This window comes from Amblyraja radiata, chromosome 1 (assembly GCF_010909765.2).
Source record: "Amblyraja radiata isolate CabotCenter1 chromosome 1, sAmbRad1.1.pri, whole genome shotgun sequence".
Taxonomy (NCBI): domain Eukaryota; kingdom Metazoa; phylum Chordata; class Chondrichthyes; order Rajiformes; family Rajidae; genus Amblyraja; species Amblyraja radiata.
In genome coordinates, this window is record NC_045956.1 from 74,256,666 (window position 1) to 74,279,850 (window position 23,185).

At 42.4% G+C, this 23,185-nt stretch overlaps 1 protein-coding gene across 10 annotated transcripts in view; it reads right to left on the reverse strand.

Moving 5' to 3' along the window:
- Positions 1-1,034: 1,034 nt before the first annotated feature.
- Positions 1,035-23,185, reverse strand: part of mapk10 (mitogen-activated protein kinase 10) — a 232,627-nt gene continuing 210,476 nt past the window's right edge. For 8 of the 10 annotated variants that reach the window (XM_033024248.1, XM_033024299.1, XM_033024288.1 and 5 more), the window contains 3 exons: positions 21,076-21,153; positions 7,639-7,774; positions 1,035-2,447 (listed from right to left, as the gene is read on the reverse strand). In XM_033024248.1, the coding sequence (XP_032880139.1) occupies positions 2,408-2,447; positions 7,639-7,774; positions 21,076-21,153 (254 nt within the window). In that variant the 3' untranslated portion in view covers positions 1,035-2,407. Of the gene's footprint in view, positions 7,780-21,075; positions 21,154-23,185 lie in introns of all 10 variants that reach the window. The other 2 variants (XR_004412597.1, XM_033024277.1) reach the window with 2 other exon arrangements.

Genomic DNA, 23,185 nt, shown 5'->3' on the forward strand with positions numbered 1-23,185 from the left:
GTGCTGAGTTTATGCGTTCTTCCTGTGACCGCGTGGGTTTCCTTTGGATACTCTGGTTGCATCCCACATTTCAAAGACATACAGGTTTGTAGGTTAATTGGCTTCTGTAAAGTGCCCCTAGTATGTAGGATGCAAAAGTGGAATAACATAGAACCAGTGTATGTGTGATCGGTGGTCAGTGTGGACTTGGTGGACCGAAGGGGCTGTTTCCATGCTTTATCTCTAAACTAAACTAAACTCAGGTCAAGTCCTCAGCAGATTGCAAGTCTCCTGGTTCATCCAAGTCTTCTGGTTGGAGAAGATAGAGTCATAGAGTCATATAGCATGGAAACAGGCCCTTCGGTCCAACTTGCCCACACTAACAAACATGTCCCATCTACTAGTCCCACGTGTCTGCATTTGGCCCATATCCCTCTAAACCTGTCCTATCCATGTACAGTACCTGTCTAAATATTTCTGAAATGGTGCAATAGTACCTGCCTCAACCACTTTCTCCGGCAGCTCGTTCCATACACCTACCACCCTTTCTGTAAAGAAGTTACCCCTCAGGTTACTATTAAGTCTTTCTGCTATCACCTTAAACCTATGTCCTCTGCTTCTCAATTCTCCTACTCTGGGCAAGAGACTGTGCAATTTCTCTCATGTGTAAGAAGAAACTGCAGATGCTGGTTTACCTCTCATGATTTTATACACCTCATCCTCCTGCGCTCCAAGGAATAAAGTCTTAGCCTGCTCAACCTCTTCTCTGCATCCTTTCCAGCTTGACAACATCCTTCCTATAATATGGTGCCCAAAACTGAACACAATACTCTAAATGTTGCCTCACCAATGTCTTATACAACTGCAACATGTCCTTCCAACTCTATACTCAATACCCTGACTGATGAACGCCAATGCTTGGAATCTGTTTGTAGGTTCATGCATCCATACGTTTCTTCATGAAGTTGGTGACAATGGCTGCATATTCATTCAGTGTTACCAGATCTCTTCAAATGCACTGAAACTGCTAATAATTATATATCCGTAAAGCAGAATTTCCCATTTTAAAGGCATATTTTATTGTTTTTTAAATCACATACATATATTTTCTACATACATAGTAGCTTTAAAATCTTGAGTGCTTTATTTCCTGTCCAGCCTTGATTTTAAAAGTCAGGTCGTATCCTGGAGCTGGACCATGAGGACCGTCTTCTTAAGCACTGATGTTGAGTTCAGACACTTATCTCATCCTTACATCCTAACAAAGTTGATCACAAACAGTACAAAATAACAAGCAACCACCGGAGTTTGTTTAAAACCAAACCTGACACAAATCATCACATCAGATTCCAGTTGTGACTGCAGCTGACCTCATCATAATAGTGCGGTCTCAGAGAGAAATCTTATTGCACTGCTGTTATGTGAAAATATCTGGACATTATGAACATATTCTGAGTTAGAACGACAAATGGTATTGAGAAGTCTCATTAAAATATTTTTAAACATTATTTTTTATACAAAATCCTCTTCCCCAAACAAAACATGTTTTTTTTTGTAAACCCCTTTCCGGATTCGGAAAGATATGCAAACCATCCCAATAGAGCTGTCATATCCAGTTATTACTTTTCTCCTTTGTAGTCTTCCACAAACAAGAAATTGTGAAAGTCTCCTCGCCATCAACAAGGATATGGCAGTCATTATATAATCATCCTTTATGTAATTAACTGGACAACCAACTGCTTTGCTTTCACAGTCAGTTCGTTAGATACTCATACCAAGCTTAGAAAGGCAATATCTGGTGTTGGAAGGTTCTTTATTCAAATTTGTCATTTTTGATAGTTTGCACCTATCACCATCATTGCTGGTTAAAGATAATAGACATCTCATTTCAACTATTCAGGGTATGGTTTGTTCAGGGACAAAATAGCATTGCCATTCCCTCTCCCAACCCTAAATTACCCCACTCCCTTCATTTATGATGGGACTCACTAACACACCACATTGACTGGAAAGCAGGGTGTTACTGCTATTCGAGTGATTCAGCAACTTATCCAAGCCCCTCATTTTCCAAAAAAGTGAAAATACAATGCCATGAGGGGAAGAGACATACATTCTGCTGAAGATGATCATTGTAAAAAATGATTGGTGAATGATTGACAGCTCCAGGAAACTTTACAGTAGCCCCTCTCTTTGTTAATAGACTTAGACAATGCTTCACGTACCTTCAGAAAAAGAAGCATTCTATGTACTCTTAGATTTCATGCCAACAGCTATATAGGAGGCATCTTTGTTATATGACTGCATGACAGAAGCCTCAGGGAGGACACATGCAAGGATGCTGCATTTTTATTAATTCTGAACTTTTAACTTTGTAACCGTAGAAGTTTGAACATAACTTTCCATAAACGGAGTATTCCACCCAGACAGTCTAGGAGAAACTTCCTGAAGTGAACCGTCTGCAAACATCTCTGCAGGAAATCAGAAAGGAATTTTCCATTTATATCCTGTCATACCACTGATTTTAGAAGATAAGCCATTAGCAAGAATACAAAGACTGAGTGTGTACCTCAGCATAGTGGTTAGCAATGGTCTGCTACAAAATTCAGCAATAAACTTCATTAGAGTAAACTATACATTATCCTATGCTTTGCAAGCAAATGTTGTGAATGGAATCTGATTAATTAAGACCCCTTTGTACTGAAATAGCTTGACATAAAATAGAATACAATTGAGATTCAACAACCTTCTTTGTAAACTACAAATATCACTGTCCATGCCCTCTATATTAATTAGAAAATTTTCATATTCAGCCTAGCAGCCATATTTAGAAAGGTAAACCTCAGGAAAACTCAAATTTACAGTATATCATTATTAGATGCGTTAAACAACTTGGACACAGCTGCCAGCCCCTATCTTACCCAATGGAATAATCAGCTTTGCTCCACAATAGAAACAGGCCATTGTTTCAATGGGATGCTTGGCTTTTGGTTCCTCCTCAATCCAATGATCGCTGTTCTTATTACAATGCAACAAGGCTATTTATTTTCACTTGATATGAAGGCTGATTATATGTGACATCGTGCACTCAATCTGTCCTAGTGAGATTGTACAGATAAAGGAATGTTGTGTAAGTTTTGACTATCTTACAGCAGATCATTTGTCTGGCATGCTCCATCACTGTCATGTCGGTGTTGGCAAATCATCAAGCTACCACATAAAAATGTTATTGGTGTAGTTAAGATGTTAATTAAATTAAATTCCTAAACTACCACTTATAACAAAGGACATTGTGCTATTTTTTTCTCTCTGCTGTATGTCATGGTTTGCTATGCACAAATTGGTTGCTTATTTTTATTCAAAGGCCCAAAGCAAAATCCCAAATGATTCCTAGATCAGGTGCCAGAAATATGGATTGGTAATAATTCAGCCTGGATTCCACATTGTTCTTAAAACTAGGCAAAGGCATTCATTCTTCTGCAATCTTGAACCAGGCATGAGAGTCAGGATGCCTATCTTAGACTGGCAGTTCCACCTTAGAAAGGTAATCTGGAAGAGCACTGCTAACATATTCCATTAAATGCCAGAAATACACCCCACTGATATTAATAACTGCCATCTAAAAACTGGGGGTTAGGTTGATTTTTTATAACAAAAGCAATAAATCAACTCGCACATAACCCATAGAAGATTAATCTCAAAATTAATTATTAATGATAGAGTATTACAGTGACAAAAAGTTGTACACATTATACTAATGTGCCTTCTTTTGATAAGACACATTGGAATATTTCATGAAATGATGCTTCAAGCAGCAGAGCTGTGGAGCTGAATCAATCAGAGGCGATTATCTCGTAATATTGCTAATTCACTGTACTGCTTACAAACATGGGAATTATATTATTAATGCAAATTAAAAATTATATTGCATTTGAATTTAAAACTGCAGGGATAAATATTGCTGGCATTATGATGGAATGTGGTGATCAAGTACCATTGGGTTAGGTGAGATGGACTCAATCAACATCATATTTCTGAACCGTGCCGTGTCTAGAAAGCCGGCAACCCTGTATATGTGGTGGAATTTCCCAGCTTTGTGAAGAGATGGTGTTCTCTAAAATTTACAAATAAATAAATATGAATAAAATAATAAATAAAATGCTGAGCTCTAAAATCTAGCTGCTAACCAGTGCACGGGTCAGATCAGGCTTACTGAAAGTGGAATTGTTTAGGTGGTTAAAAAAACAAATAAATTAATAAATCCATGGAAAATGTCCCCAGGTACTTATCAAAAGTGTAGTGAGACAAAAATGGAGAACAAAAATGGTTAAAGAGTTAGGATTTAAAAGGCATCTTATAGAAACAGAGGCTTATGGAGGAATTTCTGCCACTTAAGGTCTAGACACCAAAAAGTACAGCCAATGGTGGAAACCCAAGATGCTCAAGTGTCCAGAATTTGTGATTACGGAGTTCTAGGAGTATTTTAGTTCTGCAGGAGGTTATATAACACAGTATTTATTGAACAGCAACACTGCTACAGTGAAATACAGGACTCTTATAGAGATACATCCCTGGAGCAGATGTAGAATGGGTGATGGCCCCAACATTGCCAATATACGCACCTGGTGTCAGAGGTTCACCTCAGAAATTTGAGCAATGCAGCTTTGTGAGATGAGGTGGACAAAATTGATGTGCTTCAGGCCTTTTAGTTCTACAAACATAATTCTAAAATATACCATGCTGGCAACTAGTAAGGCTAACTGTTCTATGCTTTTTTTTTATTGGGAACAGCATCCATGGAAGCATCCATCTTTCCAATTCTCCAATGCCTACAGCACCCTTCCCCTTCATATAATGTGGGCTTTGTGAATTATTGCATTAAATGTCTGTCTTTTGAATACGAGCTGTTGATGTGCATGATATTGCTTCTGCAGTCAAATACTACCAGGGCTTGAATGCAACCCCCTTCTGACTACTGGGTTGATAGAGGGGTCCCGTTGTTCACCAAAGCTCTAGCTTCAACATGGAAACTTTGCATCCTTCAAAGTGCCAATTCATGTCATCCCATCACTGCAGAGATAATGAATTAAGTTTGAAAACAATGTTATGCTCACTTAAAGCAGAGGAGTACTTCAGAGGTGTCTGAAGATGGGCCCCATCCCAACATGTCAACTATCCATTTTCTCCAGAGATGCTGACCTGCTGAGTTACTCCTCCAGCATCTTGTGTCTATCTTGAGCACTGCAGACGGTCTGCTGTGGCCAAAATCCATGTGGAGGATTGGAAAGGACTTGTTGACAGTAGTTCTCGCACCAGAATTTATTGACCCATTTGAACTTGTATTTCTTAACAGAATCACATTAAACCATTGACACATTATAGAGTAATTGGGAAGGGGCAGGTGGGGAGATGGGTAGAAGTGCGGGGAAAAAATGGGTTCCCCAGTAGAATTAAATAATTGTAAAATGTACATACTGCAAGAGAAGAAAAACATATTTCTTGATTATATGTTATTAATTGGCTTCTAAGATATCTACCTCAGGAGTGCAAACCTGTCAATCCCAAAGATTTTGTTATCGGGGAGATGGGTACTTTGAGAAGACCGTTACTTAAATTGGGAAATGCAGGGTATAATGTCATTTCAATTAAAATTGTGATTAGATTTAGGTCATATTTTCTTGTGTACATTACTTGTGTAGCCTCCTCCCACCAAGTTTGGATTAAAACTTCAAATCAGCATTGAAGGTCAGAAACTCGATCTGACCTAACTCTTGGTAAGGCTCTATGCCGACAATGCAGCCTCAAGAAATTAGACACTGTCCTCAAAATGGCAACACAAAGAGAATGCTCTCTATTTTTAGACTTCAAATGTTAAACTAACCTGAAATTATGTTCATTGAACAGGTATTTGCCCGGGTACATTAATTTCTAAAATATTCCCTGTTGGTTTCACAGCTTCAGGTATCCATATATTTTTTGTCTTTAGGCAAACCAGACTTTGCTGTTTACTCCTGCAATAACCTGCAATATGTTCCACGAACTTTAGATACCCAATATGGCAATCAGCACTTTATCTTGAAGCTATTTATTTGCCATTATGCAAGCAACTCAATCTGTCCAGAGCTGTGCAATTTCCTATTGTGCCTTCAATCATGATTTAACCTGAATTTGTACATTTCTATCTAAAATGACCTCACTGGGATTGTAAATCACAATGCTATTTTTTGGTACAGTTTGCATCACTGAAGCCCTGAATGTTTGTCTCCAATATTTTGCCTGCCAGTTTAAAGCTTTTGATTTAATTTCAAGTAGTCATTTGATTCTGGTTAATGCAAGTTATAGGAATTCAAAATAACTCCATGTTTACTTGTGAACAGAGAAGACTAATTATGAGACCATGCAGATTCAGCATTTAAGGGGATTAAGACTACAGCAACATTATTTCAGGTCCTGACTGTATACATTATGTATCACATTGGAGCCTACAATACATCTAGGTATAACTATTTCCTTCCATTTACTGTAATATATTTGGAAGTTTGATCATGCACAACAACAGGCAAATGCAACTAAAGACTGTGCAGCCATCTACGGCAAGGTGTGCAATCGTTTTATATGTGCATGTTTTTCATTTCAGTGGTCAAGAGTTACTGCCTTCTCAAACCAGAAATATGCATGTAACTATAGGCAGAAATTGTGTAAATCGCTCAATCAGAGCACAATTCTCACTGAGTTTGCTAATCCCACTCCAATGCAATCATTTTCAATGATATGCCATTTTATCTGATCAGTAACATCATGTGTTGTATGTGTTCCCTTGTTGCAATCTATTAAAGGACATTCCATTTAGTTTTGAATAAATGGCAGTGGTATGACAGATTGTGGCTACCACCATTCGAATGACACTTTAAAGACATTATACTGATCGATGAAAAATGGTACAATGATAACAATTATTTTTAAATTACATGTATTTGGCAAACATGGACTGCAGCCAAGTTGGAGCTGGCAAAGTATAGTCCCTTTAACCATTCAAAGATGGCAGTAATATATCAAAACAAAAATAAACACTGCAGTTTATTATCTGTGCATGGCCTTATTCCACATGCATCAATCAACTTTTAATTAGAGATAAATCCGTTTTTTTTTTCTAGCATTCAATGCTCAGATGATTAATAGAATTGCATTTCCTGCCATCTTGTCAGAACTATCCTGTCACATGAGATCTGAGGTCCCAAGTTTGATCTTTTGGTATGCGTGTGGACAGTTATAAGCAATATATTCTACAAGGTGTTTATAGTAAGCATATACAAAATGATTGGGAGTAGGGACACATATTGCAACTTTAAAGAGACAAAGTGCATTTAGTTTTAACTATAATGTTGTATCGTTTCTGCTCCCCTGTGTGTTCAAAGCCAGTTCCACGGGGAGCTAATTTATGACCACATATTTACATACTGTGAAATGATGCCGCTTGATACTCTTAATGAACGTCAGCTTCATTGGAATGAGACATAAACAAAGCATTTTGACATAATATTTTAGCATCAGTACTTCCATGTTCATTTCTAAATAGTTCATTTCCAGAGAGGCGCACCGAGTATTTAGTACTTGCATCATTTTCTAAAGAAGAAGTGGCTCCGCAGGCAGACGGTTAGTCACCTGCAACAGAGGGGTCCTGCTGAAGTTTCCAGGCTGCTGTCAGTGTCCGATGGGAGGGTCTGATCCGTTGACATGGACGAGATGTCGTTTACTGATGAGGATGGAGGAAGGCTGTCACTGCTATTCACTGCTGCACCTGTGCTAAGAAAATTAACAGTAGAGCCATAAAATCCGGGAACACAGTTCCACGAGGAATAATTTCTTGACATGATCATGAAAGAACGCATTCACACGACACAGCCAAATTTATAAAATTCATCTAATATTTATGCTCTCTGACAGTAGCATGGATTTGTGATGTTGACCTTTACACGCTCAATGCTAATCAACCGTTGGCTGGTTCAAATTTACATTGACCCTGTATCATTGCATCGAAATCCAAGCATGTGGCACAGTTGTAGAGTTACTGCCTTACAGCGCCAGAGACCCGGGTTCCATCCTGACTACGGGTGCTGTCTATACGGAGTTTGTACATTCTCCCTCTGACCATGTGGGTTTTCCCCGGTTGCTCCGATTTCCTCGCACATTCCAAAGACGTGCAAGATTGTAGGTTAACTGGCTTCAGTAAATTGTTCATTGTACTAAGTATGCAGGATAGTGCTAGTGTATGTTGGTCGGCATGGGCTTGATGGGCTGAACGGCCTGTTACCACGCAGTATCTCTATACTCTGGTCTAGTCAAGCAAAAAAACTACTTAAAAAAAAAAAACCATGGAGACACGAGAAGCTGCAGGTGCCGGAATCATGAGCAAACAAAAAGTACTGGAGGAAGCCAGTAAGTCAGATAGCTTCTGTGGAGGGAATGGAAGGCGACATTTCAGGTTGGGACACTTCTTCAGATTGATGGGGTGGGGGGAAAGAGTGCGGGGAAAGAGACCAAGGGGTGGGGCAAATCCTGGCAAGTGAAGTGAGGAAAGATGATGGACAGATGGATGGAGAGGTGGAGTATCAAAGGTGAGAGATGAAAAGAGGCAAAACATTGTCAGATAAATGAAAGAAGAGGTGGATTGAAATGTAAAGCTAGAGGGACATTGGTGGAGGGGGTTGGTAGAGGGAAAAAAGAGGGGATAAAGGGGATATCTGGGACTTAGGGCCATGAAGAGATACAACGTGGTAACTGGCCTTTCGCCCCACCAAGTCCATGCCACCCATTGATCACCCACTACACTAGTTCTATCCTGGACACTAGGGGCAATTTACAGAAGCCAATTAACCTACAAACCTGCATTTCTTTGGAGTGTGGGAGAAAACAGGAGCACCCGGAGAGAACCCACGCAATCACAGGAATAACTTACAAGCTGCATACAGACAGTACCGATAGTCAGGATCGAACCCATCTCTGGTGCAGTAAGGCAGCAACTCTACCTGCCCCTGAGTGTATGAAGAAGAAGGAAGAGCAGGGTGGGATAGTTGGAGATGCACCAAAAGATAGATGCTCATTTACACACTGTCTGCACCACTGTCTTTGGTTTGATGTGCATTGTGTTAATACATTGTTGGTTCAACACCAGAGGTCCGTCTGGTGGGAGCGGACACACTGCAGCATTTAAGAACATAAGAAATAGTAGCCGAGGTCAGCCATTCACCCTTTCACGCCTGCTCCACTATTCAATAAAAGTTTTAACTTCAGTCTATTATCCTGCAGTAACTCCATACTACTTGTTTCCTTAATATACAAAATATTTCATTTTCTACCTTGAATATGTAGGAAGGAACTGCAGATGCTGGTTTTAGCCATACCAGCCAGTGAAACAACATCTCTCTCAGCAACCATTCTGGAAAGCCTAAGACTTACCAAATTTCATGGCACATTCCAGGACTATCCCACTGTTTGAAACAAAAGCTGTTGATATATTTTCACTTCAGCTTGAATGGCAATTGGGGATAACGTAGACATAGACATAGACATACACATAGAAAATAGGTGCAGGAGGAGGCTATTCGGCCCTTCGAGCCAGCACCACCATTCATTGTGATCATGGCTGATCGTCCCCAATCAATAACCCGTGCCTGCCTTCTCCCCATATCCCTTGACTCCACTAGCCCCTAGAGCTCTATCTAACTCTCTCTTAAATCCATCCAGTGACTTGGCCTCCACTGCCCTCTGTGGCAGGGAATTCCACAAATTCACAAGTTTTTTCTCACCTCAGTCTTAAATGGCTTCCCCTTTATTCTAAGACTGTGGCCCCTGGTTCTGGACTCGATAGACTTAGAATGGACTCGATAGACATACAGTAGTTGAGGAACGAAAGGGGAATGGGATTGAGATACAGTCTCTTTAGCAAACACCATGTTGTCATGTTCAGGAAGCTGGGGAGAACATGATTGAAAGAATAAAGAAGAGACAAAAGAGGAAAGGAAGATGCCAACCAACTGTGCTGTGACAGGTCTCCTACATCATCATCTCACGACTGTTGCAGAGGACTGTCTGGTGGGAGCGGACACACTACAGCATTTAGGAACATAATGGGCCTGTCACGTCGCCGGCAGTTGCCTGAAAAACCGGTGACTGGAACGGCGACTGTCAGAGTGGAACACACACACACACACACTCATACACACAGACACACAGACACACACACACGCACACACGCACACACGCACACACACACACGCACACACACACACACGCACACACGCGCACACACACACGGGTCAGGGCAAGCGGGGGGGAGCGCTGTCTGAGTGAAATTCACACGTAGCAAAGCCAATGTGATACAGGCACACACCGCGATGAACAGGAAGGTTGGCGCTGTAATTAAGACGGTGAAAGCACAGTGTACGGGAAGGGTCACATAAGTCCTTTAAAAGAGGGGGGGGGGAAGGGGGGGAGAAGGAGTGGAGACAACTTTTAAGAAGCCAGAGATACATGGTTGTGAAGCTCGGCGGACATTAACATTACCGGTCGGTTATCCTTGGTTCTGAAAACTACGGTTTACGTTTTTTTCCCCCAATGAGCCAATGAAATTCACCGGTCAGCACCTTCAACAACCTTCGACTTCCTGGCAACCCACTACCACTGCATCTACAACACGAGAATTCTCGCTACTCTCCATGTTGAAAAATTTGCGGCGACGATAATGAGGCCGCAACTATTTCCCAGAATGCAGGAACTCCTCATGACCATGAAGGCGACTCCCCGGCAACCACCCGCGAACATGTGATGACTGCATAGTCTCTTGCAGTTGCCTGAAAAGTCACCTAAATGGGACAGGCCCATAAGAAGAACGTAGAGGTCAGCCATTTACCCTTTCGGGCCTCCTCGACTAATCAAGAAACCTTTTGACAATGTGAAGGGCAACCATTCTCTGGGAAGAGTGCTTGAAAAGCACGGGATCTCTCCCTGAGCTGGTCACATACCTGCTGTGAGCTGGCATGTGCAAGACGGCCGGGAATAGGAAGCTTTGAGTGTGACTCAGTTTACTGTTGATAATGACAGGAAGAAACGAGAAGTGATTCTGAGGTCAGTGGCAATTTTCAGGGGAATTAATAAAAGAGAAGATAAAATAAAAACCTATCTGATGATCATGAGAAATTAAAGGACGATTCTCACAGAAAAGAACAAGAGATGTAACATGCAGTCTTACCTTGGCACTCTTGATGGGATCATTACAATTCTCTCTGGGCTGCTGTCAAGCATTGGAGATAAAACTGAGCACAATAACATTTAGCATTTTGTCAGGTTTGATGGCTGGCACCCCATCCAAGATGGAGGGGGCCTCCTTCTCTACAACTGTACCCAGAAACATGGGTCAGTTTAATAATGTTTCTCTGCTTTGTCCACAAAACAAACACCACTTCTGAAGGTCCAGAATGTGGTTGCACCAGATTTCTTGTCTTCTGGTCTGTTCTTTGCCTTTGGGATCTGCATTGAAGCTGGTAAAACCTGCAACTGGTTTCACACCAGGAGACCAAAAGGGGCCCATTCATCCTGTAATTGGCATATCCTTTCACTGTGATTACACCAGGGCAATGGAGCTGAGTTTCTTGGTGTTTTAATAATTGTCATTTTCCATCACCTTTGTAAAGCAATATCCAGTTCTTTGGAGAAGAGAGGAGCAGGTACATCCCAGATGGAAGTCTTCTCATGACCAGAGTCTTTGCTACAATATACAAAAGGTACCTGCCTCGAGCAGAGAATGGTTATCTCCTGCCATTCACACAGGAGACAGTTCAAAATATTATTACCGACTCGATGAACGGCTAACCAATTAAAATTATTATTTTCTGCTTTGACAAGAATTCCTACAATTTTCAACAACCTATCATGTTTCAATATATCACATTAATATTTGTTTTGCTGTCAACTTTGGCTCAATGGGAGTGTTCTGGTGTCTGAGTCTGAACGCTTGAGGTACAAGACTGACTCAAGAGAGATGAGACCCCACACAAGGAGTGTTGTCTTTCTGTTTCACAACAATGACTACATTTGACATGCACTTCTTTAATGGAAAACAGCTTTGGACACTGTGAGATTGTGAAAGACAGTGCATATACATTCATCATTAAACTATTTGTTGTCTTTTGCTATGTGCTTGGTATAGTAACATGAAAGGGGCAGCAAAATCATTATGTGGAAATTATCTTTTTTTTCCTGAACTGGAGATCTAAAATGTCGTTTAAATTCATATTCATAAGTTCTAGGAACAGAATGAGGCCATTGGGCTCATCAAGTTACTCCACCATTCAATCATGGCAGATCTACCTTTTTCTCTCAACCCCATTCTCTTGCCTTCACCCCACAACCCCTCACACCCTTATTAACCAAGAATCTGTCAATCTCCACCTTACAAATATCCACTGACTTGACCTCCACTGCTACGTGGCAGTGAATTGCACAGATTCATCACCCTCTGACTAAAGAGGGGCTTGAGGATATTGTTGAAAATGTGCATGTTTTTTTTTAATTCTATATAAAGAAACAATAGACAATAGGTGCAGGAGTAGGTCATTCGGCCCTTCAAGCCAGCACCGCCATTCATCGTGATCATGGCTGATCATCCACACTCCTGCCTTCTCTGGATATCCCTGAATTTGCTATCTTTAAGAGCTCTATCTAACTCTCTCTTGAAAGCATCCAGAGAATTGACCTCCACTGCCTTTTGAGGCAGAGAATTCCACAGATTCACAATTCTCTGGGTAAAAAAGTGTTTCATTATCTCCGTTCTGAATGTCCTAACTCTTATTCTTAAACGGTGGTCCCTGAATCTGGACTCCCCCAACATCGGGGACATGTTTCCTGCCTCTAGTGTGTCAAATTCCTTAATAATCTTATATGTTTCAATAAGATCGCCTCTCATCATTCTAAATTCCAATGTATACAAGCCTACTCGCTCCATTCTATCAACAAATGACAGTCTCACTATCCCGGGAATTAATCTCGTGAACCTACGCTGCACTACCTCAATAGCAAGAATGTCCAATTTGGAGACCAAAACTGCACACAATACTCCAGGTGCGGTCTCACTAGGGCCCTGTACAACTGCAGAAGGACCTCTTTGCTCCTATACTCAACTCCTCTTGTTATGAAGGCCAACATGCCATTAGCTTTCTTCACTGCTTGCTGTACATGCATGCTTACTTTCAGTAACAAATCACTTGTTTATATGATGTGAAGCACCTTACAAGCTGTTCTTAACAGCTAGAGAGGTTCTGTACAAGTCAGGTATGTACTGCAAAAATTGTGAGGGGAAATTCATTGAACAGTCACTGAAGTCATCATGTTTATTACTCAGTGGTAAGTGCCCTTGGTGTAGACCAGCTGAGCCAGAATCCAATGAACACAATTCCAGAGCACACAGGGTTCAAGCAGGTAGTTCCCCATTGCCTTCCCATAATGTAATACTCTGGTCTTGGCAACAAACCCGCATCCCAAGAATGAAGAAAAATAATCTCTTCTGACCCTTCAGCTCAGACATCCTAAAGGGAGATGTCCTCAATTATGCACAGTTCTACCTTGTTCTAAATCATCCTACAGATGTCCAACAAATATTTTGTTATTTTTAAAGTAAGTCCTTTGTTTTGTGCCTGCAGCATCGATTCCCTACAGTGCTTCATGTGACATTGTGAGTTCCACCTGTGATATCAGAGGTGTGCCTCAACTGGCAATGATTCTGCTCCCTGAATGTCGGGTGGGATTGTGAGCATGCCCTCCACACTGTGACAGACATCAGTCACGATGCTTTCATTTTCCACCCATAATTGAGCCCCCTGTAAGATGATCCAAAATTGTTTATTTATATTTATTCATTATAAACTTTAGAGAGCTTGGAAAGGCATAAACAAAAACATAGTAATCCCAAGCTTCCTCCTGGTACTATGTGCTAATCAGTTCAGAAAGAGGAGGTCATAAGGTCATATAAATAAATAAATGTACTGCTGGTCAGAATGTTGCCGGAGGCAGGGTTTATGATTTCAGAGGTTTTGGGATCAAATACAAATCAGACATGCTGCACCCTGGGACCAATAATCACACTGAGGTTGATGGGGAAATTAAAAACCTGAAAGGAGTCATTATGGAGAGAAAGAAAGCTGGAAATGGAAGTTAGAAATGTAGTGAAGAAAATATACAGGCATGGGGAAAAAGGCAAGCAGAAAATAGAAGGGGGTCTGTACATTTATGTAAATAAAGCTTGGTGCACGGACACTACCATCATCGAGAGTCACTGCTCAGCTAACCTAGATTTTCTCATGGTTAAATGCAGACCGTTCTATCTGGCCAGAGAGTTCACTTCCACTGTTGTGACTGCAGCCTATATTCCTCCAGATGCTAATGCTAAGCTTGCAATGAAAGATCTGCATACTGCCATTAGCAAACAACAGACTCACAACCCCGAGGCAGCCTTCATTGTTGCGGGTGACTTCAATCACTCCAACTTGAAGACTGTACCCCCCAAATGACACCAACATGTTTCCTTCGCCACTAGAAGACAAGACACTGGACAAAGTCTACACCAACATGGCTGAAGCGTACAAACCCTCCCCCCTCCCCCATCTCGGACAGCCTGATCATCTCTCATTGTTGCTGCTCCCAAAGTACTCTCCACTCATCAGACGTGTTAAACCCACAGTGAGGACAGTTAAAGTTTGGTCAGAGGGTGCGGACTCCACACTTCAGCAGCGTTTTGGAAACACTGACTGGAATGTGTTTGCAGCTCAGGCCACCCTTGACTCCCACACTGACATTGACTCTTATACCTCCTCCGTTTTGGACTTTATCAACTCCACCATTAACAGTGTCACCTCCCTCAAACGGATTACCACATTCCCGAATCAGAAACCATGGATGAACGGAGAGGTCAGGCTGCTGCTGAAGGCACGTGACACCGCTTTCAGCTCAGGCGATGCCCGAGCCTACAGTTCATCCAGGGCTAACCTGAAGAGGGGCATCAAGAAGGCCAAGCACAGCTACAAGCTAAGGATTGAGGAGCACTTCAAGAACAACTCCGACCCCCGACGCATGTGGCAAGGCATCCAGGCCATCACGGACTATAGACCCACCAACCACCCCACATCCAGCGACGCCTCCTTCCTTGAGGAGCTTAGCCACTTTTATGGCCACTTTGACAGGGACAATCAAGAGATGGCCATCAAGGCTGTGCTCCCTGCCGATCACCAACCCCTCACATTCACCCCCATCGAGATGTATGCGGCACTGAGCAGGAATAATGCACAAAAGGCTGCTGGCCCTGACGGCATCCCCGGGCGCGTCTTCAGGGCCTGTGCTGTGCAGCTGACAGACATCTGGACTGACATCTTCAACCTGTCACTTGCCCAAGCAGCTGTCCCCACGTTCCTTAAAACCACCTCCATCGTGCCGGTGACAAAACATTCCACTGCGGCGAGCCTCAACGACTTCTGCCCAGTTGCACTTACTCCCATCATCACTAAGTGCTTCGAGAGGCTGGTCCTGGCACACCTCAAAGGCTGCCTACCTCCCACACTGGACCCCCATCAGTTCGCCTACTGCAAGAACAGGAGTACGGAGGATGCCATCTCCACGGCACTTCACTCCGCCCTCTCCCACCTCGACAACAGAGACACCTACGTGAGAATACTGTTCATCGACTTTAGCTCAGCATTTAACACCATTATCCCCTCAAAATCGATCACCAAACTCATCGACCTGGGCATCGACCCCTCCCTCTGCAACTGGATACTGGACTTTCTAACCAACAGACCCCAGTCTGTTAGGTTAGACAACCACACCTCTTCAACCCTCACCCTGAACACTGGCGTTCCACAGGGCTGCGTGCTGAGCCCCCTCCTCTACTCCCTCTTCACCTATGACCTCACACCTGTACATGGTGCTAACACCATCATCAAGTATGCAGATGATACAACGGTGATTGGCCTCATCAGTGACAATGATGAGTCGGCCTATAGGGAGGAGGTCCAGCTCCTAGCAGCATGGTGTGCTGACAACAACCTGGCCCTTAACTCCAAGAAGACCAAGGAGCTCATTGTGCAGGAACAGCTTCTTCCCTGCGGTTGTTACTCTACTTAACTCTGCACCTTGGTGATTGCCAGTCACCCCCTCCCGGACACTCCTTCCCCCAGTGACTGATCTCTCCCCCGGGAAATTGCACTACTGCTACTGTATATACATATATAGATTTTACTGTTCCATTATTCTGTGTTCGCACTTCTGGGTGAGATGCTAACTGCATTTCATTGTCTCTGCACAATGACAATAAAGTTTGAATCTAAATCTGAATGAAGCAGAGCACAAAAATGTTTTTAAAAAAGGTCAATTTAAAGGCTTTATATGTGAATGCACACTGCATTCACAACCACGGGAAATTAAGGACACAAATGGTTGTTAATTGATAAGATTTAACTCCCTTGACAGAAACAGAGGTGCAGGGTGATTGAAGCTGGGGATTTGATATTATAGGACAATTGACATTTAGGAAGAACAGGCAAAAGGAAAATGGTTGTTGGGTAGCAAAATTGGTAAAGATGATTCTCAACCATTATTAAAAAGGATTTTTGCTCAGCAGATTATGATAGAGAACTAATTTGAGTGGAGCAATATAGTAGCAGGAGATAGAACACATAGGTGGGCATTGGGCCTCCAGATGGTTAGGACACTGTATATATATAACAAACAAGGAAGTGCTTATATCGGCAGTAATATAATCACAAAAGATTTAACCTATATATAGTCTGGTCAAATTAAATTAGTACAAGCGAGATACGTGAAATGGTATTCTGGATCAGAACACTGAGGAACTGATTAAAGAATAGGTTATTTTAAATTCAGCGCTTGCTAACAAGATAGGGTCATTAAATAAGATGATTGTAAAAGGGTCTTAAGAGAAGATTGGGCATAGATTGATATTGGTTTGAAAAGCATTAGTTCAATAAGAAACTGCAGTTTTCAACACAAACAATGGAAACTCAGAAGGCATGAAGGGCAAGTTGGAAGTGGTAGATTGGGAAACTAGATTAAGGATAATGGACAGGCAATGACAGGCATTTAAAATAATACATGACTTTCAACAAATACATATTCTTTTAAAGCATAAAACACAACAGGAAAACTGGTCCAACATGGATTGCAGGAGAATCAGAGTATTGAATCTACGACAAATGCTCATAAAATTCCATGAAAAGCTGTAAGCTTGAGCATTGGGACTATTTAGGAATTCAGCCAAGGATGAGAATGACATTGATAAAGAAAGGGACCATAAAACATTGGAGTAAACCAACAGGAAACAAAAATGGATGGTATGAATTTTTACTGGTATTTAAAAAGAGAAAATAAAAGAGGGCCAATGTAGGCCCCTAAAATTCAGAGACAATAACATTTACAATGGGAGAAAGGAAGAGGTAGAGAAATTAAACAAATATTTTGTGTCTGTCTTCATGGAATAATAAAAAAATAACACCTAGAAATATTGGAGCGAAGGGTCGAGTGTAAATGGGAAAGTAAAAGAAATAGTGCTAAAAGCCTAAAAATTCTAAATTAGATAGTTTTGTTCATTGTACACGTACCAACGTATAGTGAGAAGCTGTTTTGTTGTGGGCTGTTCAGTTAGCGGAAAGACTATACATGATTACAATCAAGCCGCCCACCGTGTACTGATACAGGATAAAAGGAAAGACGTTTAGTGCACGATAAAGTCCAATTAAAGATAGTCCAAAGGTCTCCAATGAGGTAGATGGTAGCTCAGGACCACTCCCTAATTGGTGCTAGGCTGCTTCAGTTGTCTGATCACAACTGGGAAGAAACTGTCCTGAATCTGAAGATATGCAATTTCACACTTCTGTACCTCTTGCCTGATGGGAGAATGAAGAATAGGGAATGACTGGGGTGAGACTGGTCCTTGGTTATGCTGGTGCCCATGCCGAGGCAGCGTGAAGTGTAGATGGAATCAATGGAAGGGAGGTTGGTTTGTGTGATGGTCTGGGCTGCTCAGGTTGTGGGGATGTACATCACAGAGTTTTGAAAGAGCTGGCTGTCGAGATGATTTATAATTTCTGGAATAGTTCCTGCTGATAGAAAGGTAGAAGATGTTACTCCACTATTTAAGAAATGAGAGAAAAGAAGGAGGTACCAATCTATCAGCTTGTCAACCAAAGTTGGCGAATGCTGGAATCTCTGACAATGTTTATACTAATAGGACACTTAGAAAACATGGATTTTGAAAATGGAAGTCATGTTTAGCTAATCTATTGGAATTCAGAGTGGATGTTCCTAGAAGAGCTGGTGAGAAGGAAATTGTAGTTACGGTGCAATATGATTCTCAGAAGGCTTTTGATAAGTGCCGAGGGATTAGAGCAAATGGAATTGGCAGTAATATAGTAGCTTGGATAAAAAGAGAAATTATGCTTGGCCGATCAGATGGATCATGCTGCTTCTGATGGGAGAGTAGATGGCTTCTCATTCCTCAATGCTTTTTTTAAGCATGGGTGACCTGAAGAAGGGTCTTGAGCCAAAACAAAATCTATTCCTTCTCTCCAGAGATGCTGCCTGACCCGCTGAGTTACTGCAGCATTTTGTGTCTATCTTCAGTTTAAACCAGCATCTGTAGTTCCTTCCGACACATTTAACCTACAAACTTATACGTCTTTGGAATATGGGAGGAAATCAGAGTACCCAGAGAAAACCCACGCAGTCACAGGGAGATCATACAAACTCAATACAGACGGCACCCAGAATCAGAATCGAACCCGAGTCTCTGGCATTGTAAGTCAGCAATTTTACCGCTGTGCCACCATGCTGTCCAGTATTATGGCTCTTCACAGTCTCATTTTCACCTCCTTCAATGTGCATAAAGATCAGGAGGTGGTGAGAAGTGAGGAGGCAGCCATTTCACTGGTGCTCAGTTGACCAGGTTGATGCCTGAGTCTGAGGGAGGTGCATGCCCTGCGTCAGTACTTGGGAAGCAGTAGCATTTGAATATGGACCAGATAAGCAGCCAGTTGCAGAGGTCAGGAGCATGGGCAGGACTGCAGCTGAAGCTGGAGGTTGGGGAAAGTCTAACAGCTGTATTACCAGAGAAGGGGATCGGGAAAGTAGGATGGGTGTGCCTCCAGAGTCGGGGACCGGGAACATGGCTGTGTGGCTGCAGCCTGGGAATCAGATATGTGAGGAGTTTAGGAAGCAAGGTGGCGGTCACGGTGGCCAGGGCAGTCACGGTGGAAAAGCGGTAGAGTTGCTGCCTTACAGCAAATGCGGTGCCGGAGACCCGGGTTCGATCTTGACTACGGCTGCTGTCTGTACGGAGTTTGTACTTTCTCCCTGTGACCTGCGTGGGTTTTCTCTGAGATCTTCGGTTTCCTCCCACACTCCAAAGACGTACAGGTTTGTAGGTTAATTGCCTTGGTGTGTGCGTGGGTGTGTGTGTGTGTATGTGAAGGTATGTGTATGTGTGAGTGTGTGCATGAAGCATGCATGTATGCATCTGTATTTTGGTCCATAAAGACAACATGGTAACTATTGGGCAAGGGCTACCTCAAGTTAGCAGAAACTATTTTGGGTACAGGTATATCCAGAATCCAATGCACAATCCCAATGGTGACTGAAGTGAATGCCGCTCTGCTGTCACGGCTCGGAACCTGGCGTGCTTTGACATTGACATTGTCACACTAAAGATGACCAGTTTAAAGAAAAAGGTAGACGTTTTATCTTTCCCTGGGGGGAGCAAACCAGAAGCGGAACATACCACACACAAAATAACCCGACTGCTCCCTCCCTCATCTTCCCCCACCACCAGTTTTTCTGTGGATGAGTCAGCAGTTCCCAGCTAGCTTCATCAGTCACCTTGGCACCAAGTCATTGTCAATCCTGTGTGTCTGCTGATGAAAGAGAGCTTACTTGGGGGTGGCAGAGTGGCACAACGGTAGAGGTGCTGCCTTACAGCGCCAGAGGCCCGGGTTTGATCGGGACCATGGATGCTGTCTGTACAGAGTTTGTACGTTCTCCCCGTGACCAGCGTAGGTTTTCTCCGGAGGCTCCAGTTTCCTCCCAGACACCAAAGAATTGCAGGTTTGTAGGTTAATTGGCTTTGGTAAAATTGTAAATTATCAGTAGTACATATAGAATAGCATTAGTGTGCGGGAATCGCTGGTCGCCAAAGACTCAGTGGGCCGAGAGGCCTGTTTTCTTGCTGCACCTCGAACCAAAACTAAACTAAACTTGACCCTTTCAAGACTCAATTCCCGTGTGTGGAATTTCTGCAGATTTCTCTGCTGCCACAAAACCTTCAATGAGCAATTTATTATCAGTTGCAGAGTTAGAGATTCTATTCCATAGACAACAAAATATTTCAGCCTTTCCAGTGACATCAGATTCTGAAAAAGCTTGTTAAAAGTGTCAGTGAGAAGGCAGTCACCACAGTAGTAACAACTCAACACAGGGGTGAATGTTTGAAGACCGGGCAATGTATTTATGGTGTTTAACTGTTGAACCTTCATTTGTGCTTAATGGTGTTTCACTACACCTGGCTATCTGGTTATTTGAAACATGGAGATTGCTGCATTGAAAACAATTGACAACCCGCTGGAAAACTGCAATGGTAATGTGGAAACATAAGAGACACCAACTGTAGGCAGGAAGTAATTGAGAAACAGAACACATACCAGTACAACACAGAAATTGGCCCTTCTGCCCACAATGTCTGTGCTGAAAATGATACCTAGGTAAACTAATCTCATCTGCCTGCACATGATCCATATTTCACCATGTAGGAGAAATAAAACAACAAATCTTTGGCTTGAACTATTATTTCATACTTCTTTGCAACCAAAGTGAAACCTCACTATTTTGTGGTCAATTAAATTAAACAATTCACTTTTTACCTGGAGAAAACTTTCAATTGAGAATTAAACATGTTTTAGAAACACATCAATGGGGAGAGTTGGAAATGGGAGCACAGTGTAAACATGCTTAGAATCAATCCTATTTTCGATGTGCAGTTACTGGGTTTACCTGAGGGAGATGGTTGTCCCTTCACAACACCATTTTTAGTCTTCTCCTCAAAATTCATCACTTCTTTGTAGATTAATTCTGGTATTAAAAAAGAAACAAAGTAACATAATCAATCATGGAAACCTCATTTGCTGTTGCCTCCCAGTCACCACGATATGGACTTACATCTTGGCAGAACATAACAAGTTACCTCTGGACTCTGGACAGCGAGTATATTCAATTCAACTTACACAGATAGTCTGTTGAGCTGATGGTGCTGATGTATCTGCCAACAGTAGTGAAGAGAATGGATGGTAATATTCATCTTGTCAGTAGATTTGTAACAAGAGGAGGACTTCTGACAATGCCGTGGTGTTCATGTGTGTGAGAGGGGAGGGGGGTTGGGATGCAGGGCACAGATGGTATTGAACTCAGTGGAGCTGTTGTGCCTTGAGGTATGCTGTTAAGAATGCTTGATTTCACCTCATTGATGACATGTTAAAAGTTAGTGATATGGCAGAGCAAATATCAGGTCATGTCTGCGGCATTCCTGGACATCCCCTAGAATTTCAATTTATTTAATAGACTGTGATTCCTGCTGAATCTCTTTATTAGACTTAGCAGGGCCGATACTGGTGAAAAGTACAGGTAGTAAAGGTTCTATTATAAGCTTCCCGAAGGCACCTCCTAGAGTCATAGTGATACAGTGTGGAAACAGGCCCTTCGGCCCAACTCACCCACACCGCCAACAATGTCCCAGCTACACTAGTCCCACTTGCCTGTGCTTGGTCCATATCCCTCCAAACCTATCCATGTACCTGTCTAACTTTCTTAAACGATGGAATAGTCTCAGTTTCAACTACCTCCTCTGGCAGTTTGTTCCATACACCCGCCACCCTTTGTGTGAAAACGTTACCTCTGGTATTCCTATTATTTTTTTCCCCTTCACCTTGAGCCTATGTCCTCTGGTCCTCGATTCCCCTACTCTGGGCAAAAGGCTGTGCATCTACCCAATCTATTCCTCTCATGATTTTGTACACCTCTATAAGATCTCCCCTCATCCTCCTGTGCTCCATGGAATAAAGACCTAGCCTATTCAACCTCTTCCTATAGCTCACACCCTCTAGTCCTGGCAACATCCTTGTAAATCTTTTCTGAACCCTTTCACGCTTGACAATATCTTTCCTATAACATGGTGCCCAGAAATGAACACAATATTCTAAATGCGGTCTCACCAATGTCTTATACAACTGCAACATGACCTCCCAACTTCTATACAATACTCTGACTGATGAAAGCCAAAGTGCCAAAAGCCGTTTTGACCACCTTATCTACCTGCGACTTGACCTTCAAGGAACCATGCACATGTACTCCTAGATCCCTCTGCTCTACAACACTACCCAGAGGCCTACCATTTACTGTGTAGGTCCTGCCCTTGCTCGACGTCCCAAAATGCAACACCTCACACTTTTCTGCATTAAATTCCATCAACCATTCCTCTGCCCACGTGGCCAATCGATCCAGATCCTGTTGCAATCTTTCACAACCACCTTCACTATCTGCAAAACCGCTAACTTTTGTATCATCACCGAACTGGCTAATGTTGCCCTGTATGTTCACATCCAAATTATTGATGTAGATAACAAACAGTAATGGGCCCAATACCGAACCCTGAGGCACACCACTAGTTACAGGCATCCAGTCCAAGAAGCAAACTTCCACCATCACCCTCTGCTTCCCTCCATGGAGCCAATTTGTTATCCATTCCGCTATCTCTCCTTGGATCCCATGCGATCTAACCTTCCAGAGCAGCCTACCATGCGGAACCTTGTCGAACGGAAAATTACCATAGTGGGTTGCTCTTCTGGCTTCAGAAAGGAGTGTGGAGAGACTCTGGCTAATGCGCTTTATCTAATCTGGGTCTCAGGGCTTCTTCTCAGAGCGGCCTTCTCTTCAAGCTGTTGCATTAACTCACCCAACTGCCTCTGTCTCAAATATTCAAATTTGAAAATTAAAGGACACCTTGGAAATGTGATTACCACAGTTTTATTTATTTTCATCATCCCACTGTGGGAAACTTAAGGGGATGAAAGTTCATTCTCTTTTACCTGACTTCAATGGAACCTATTTT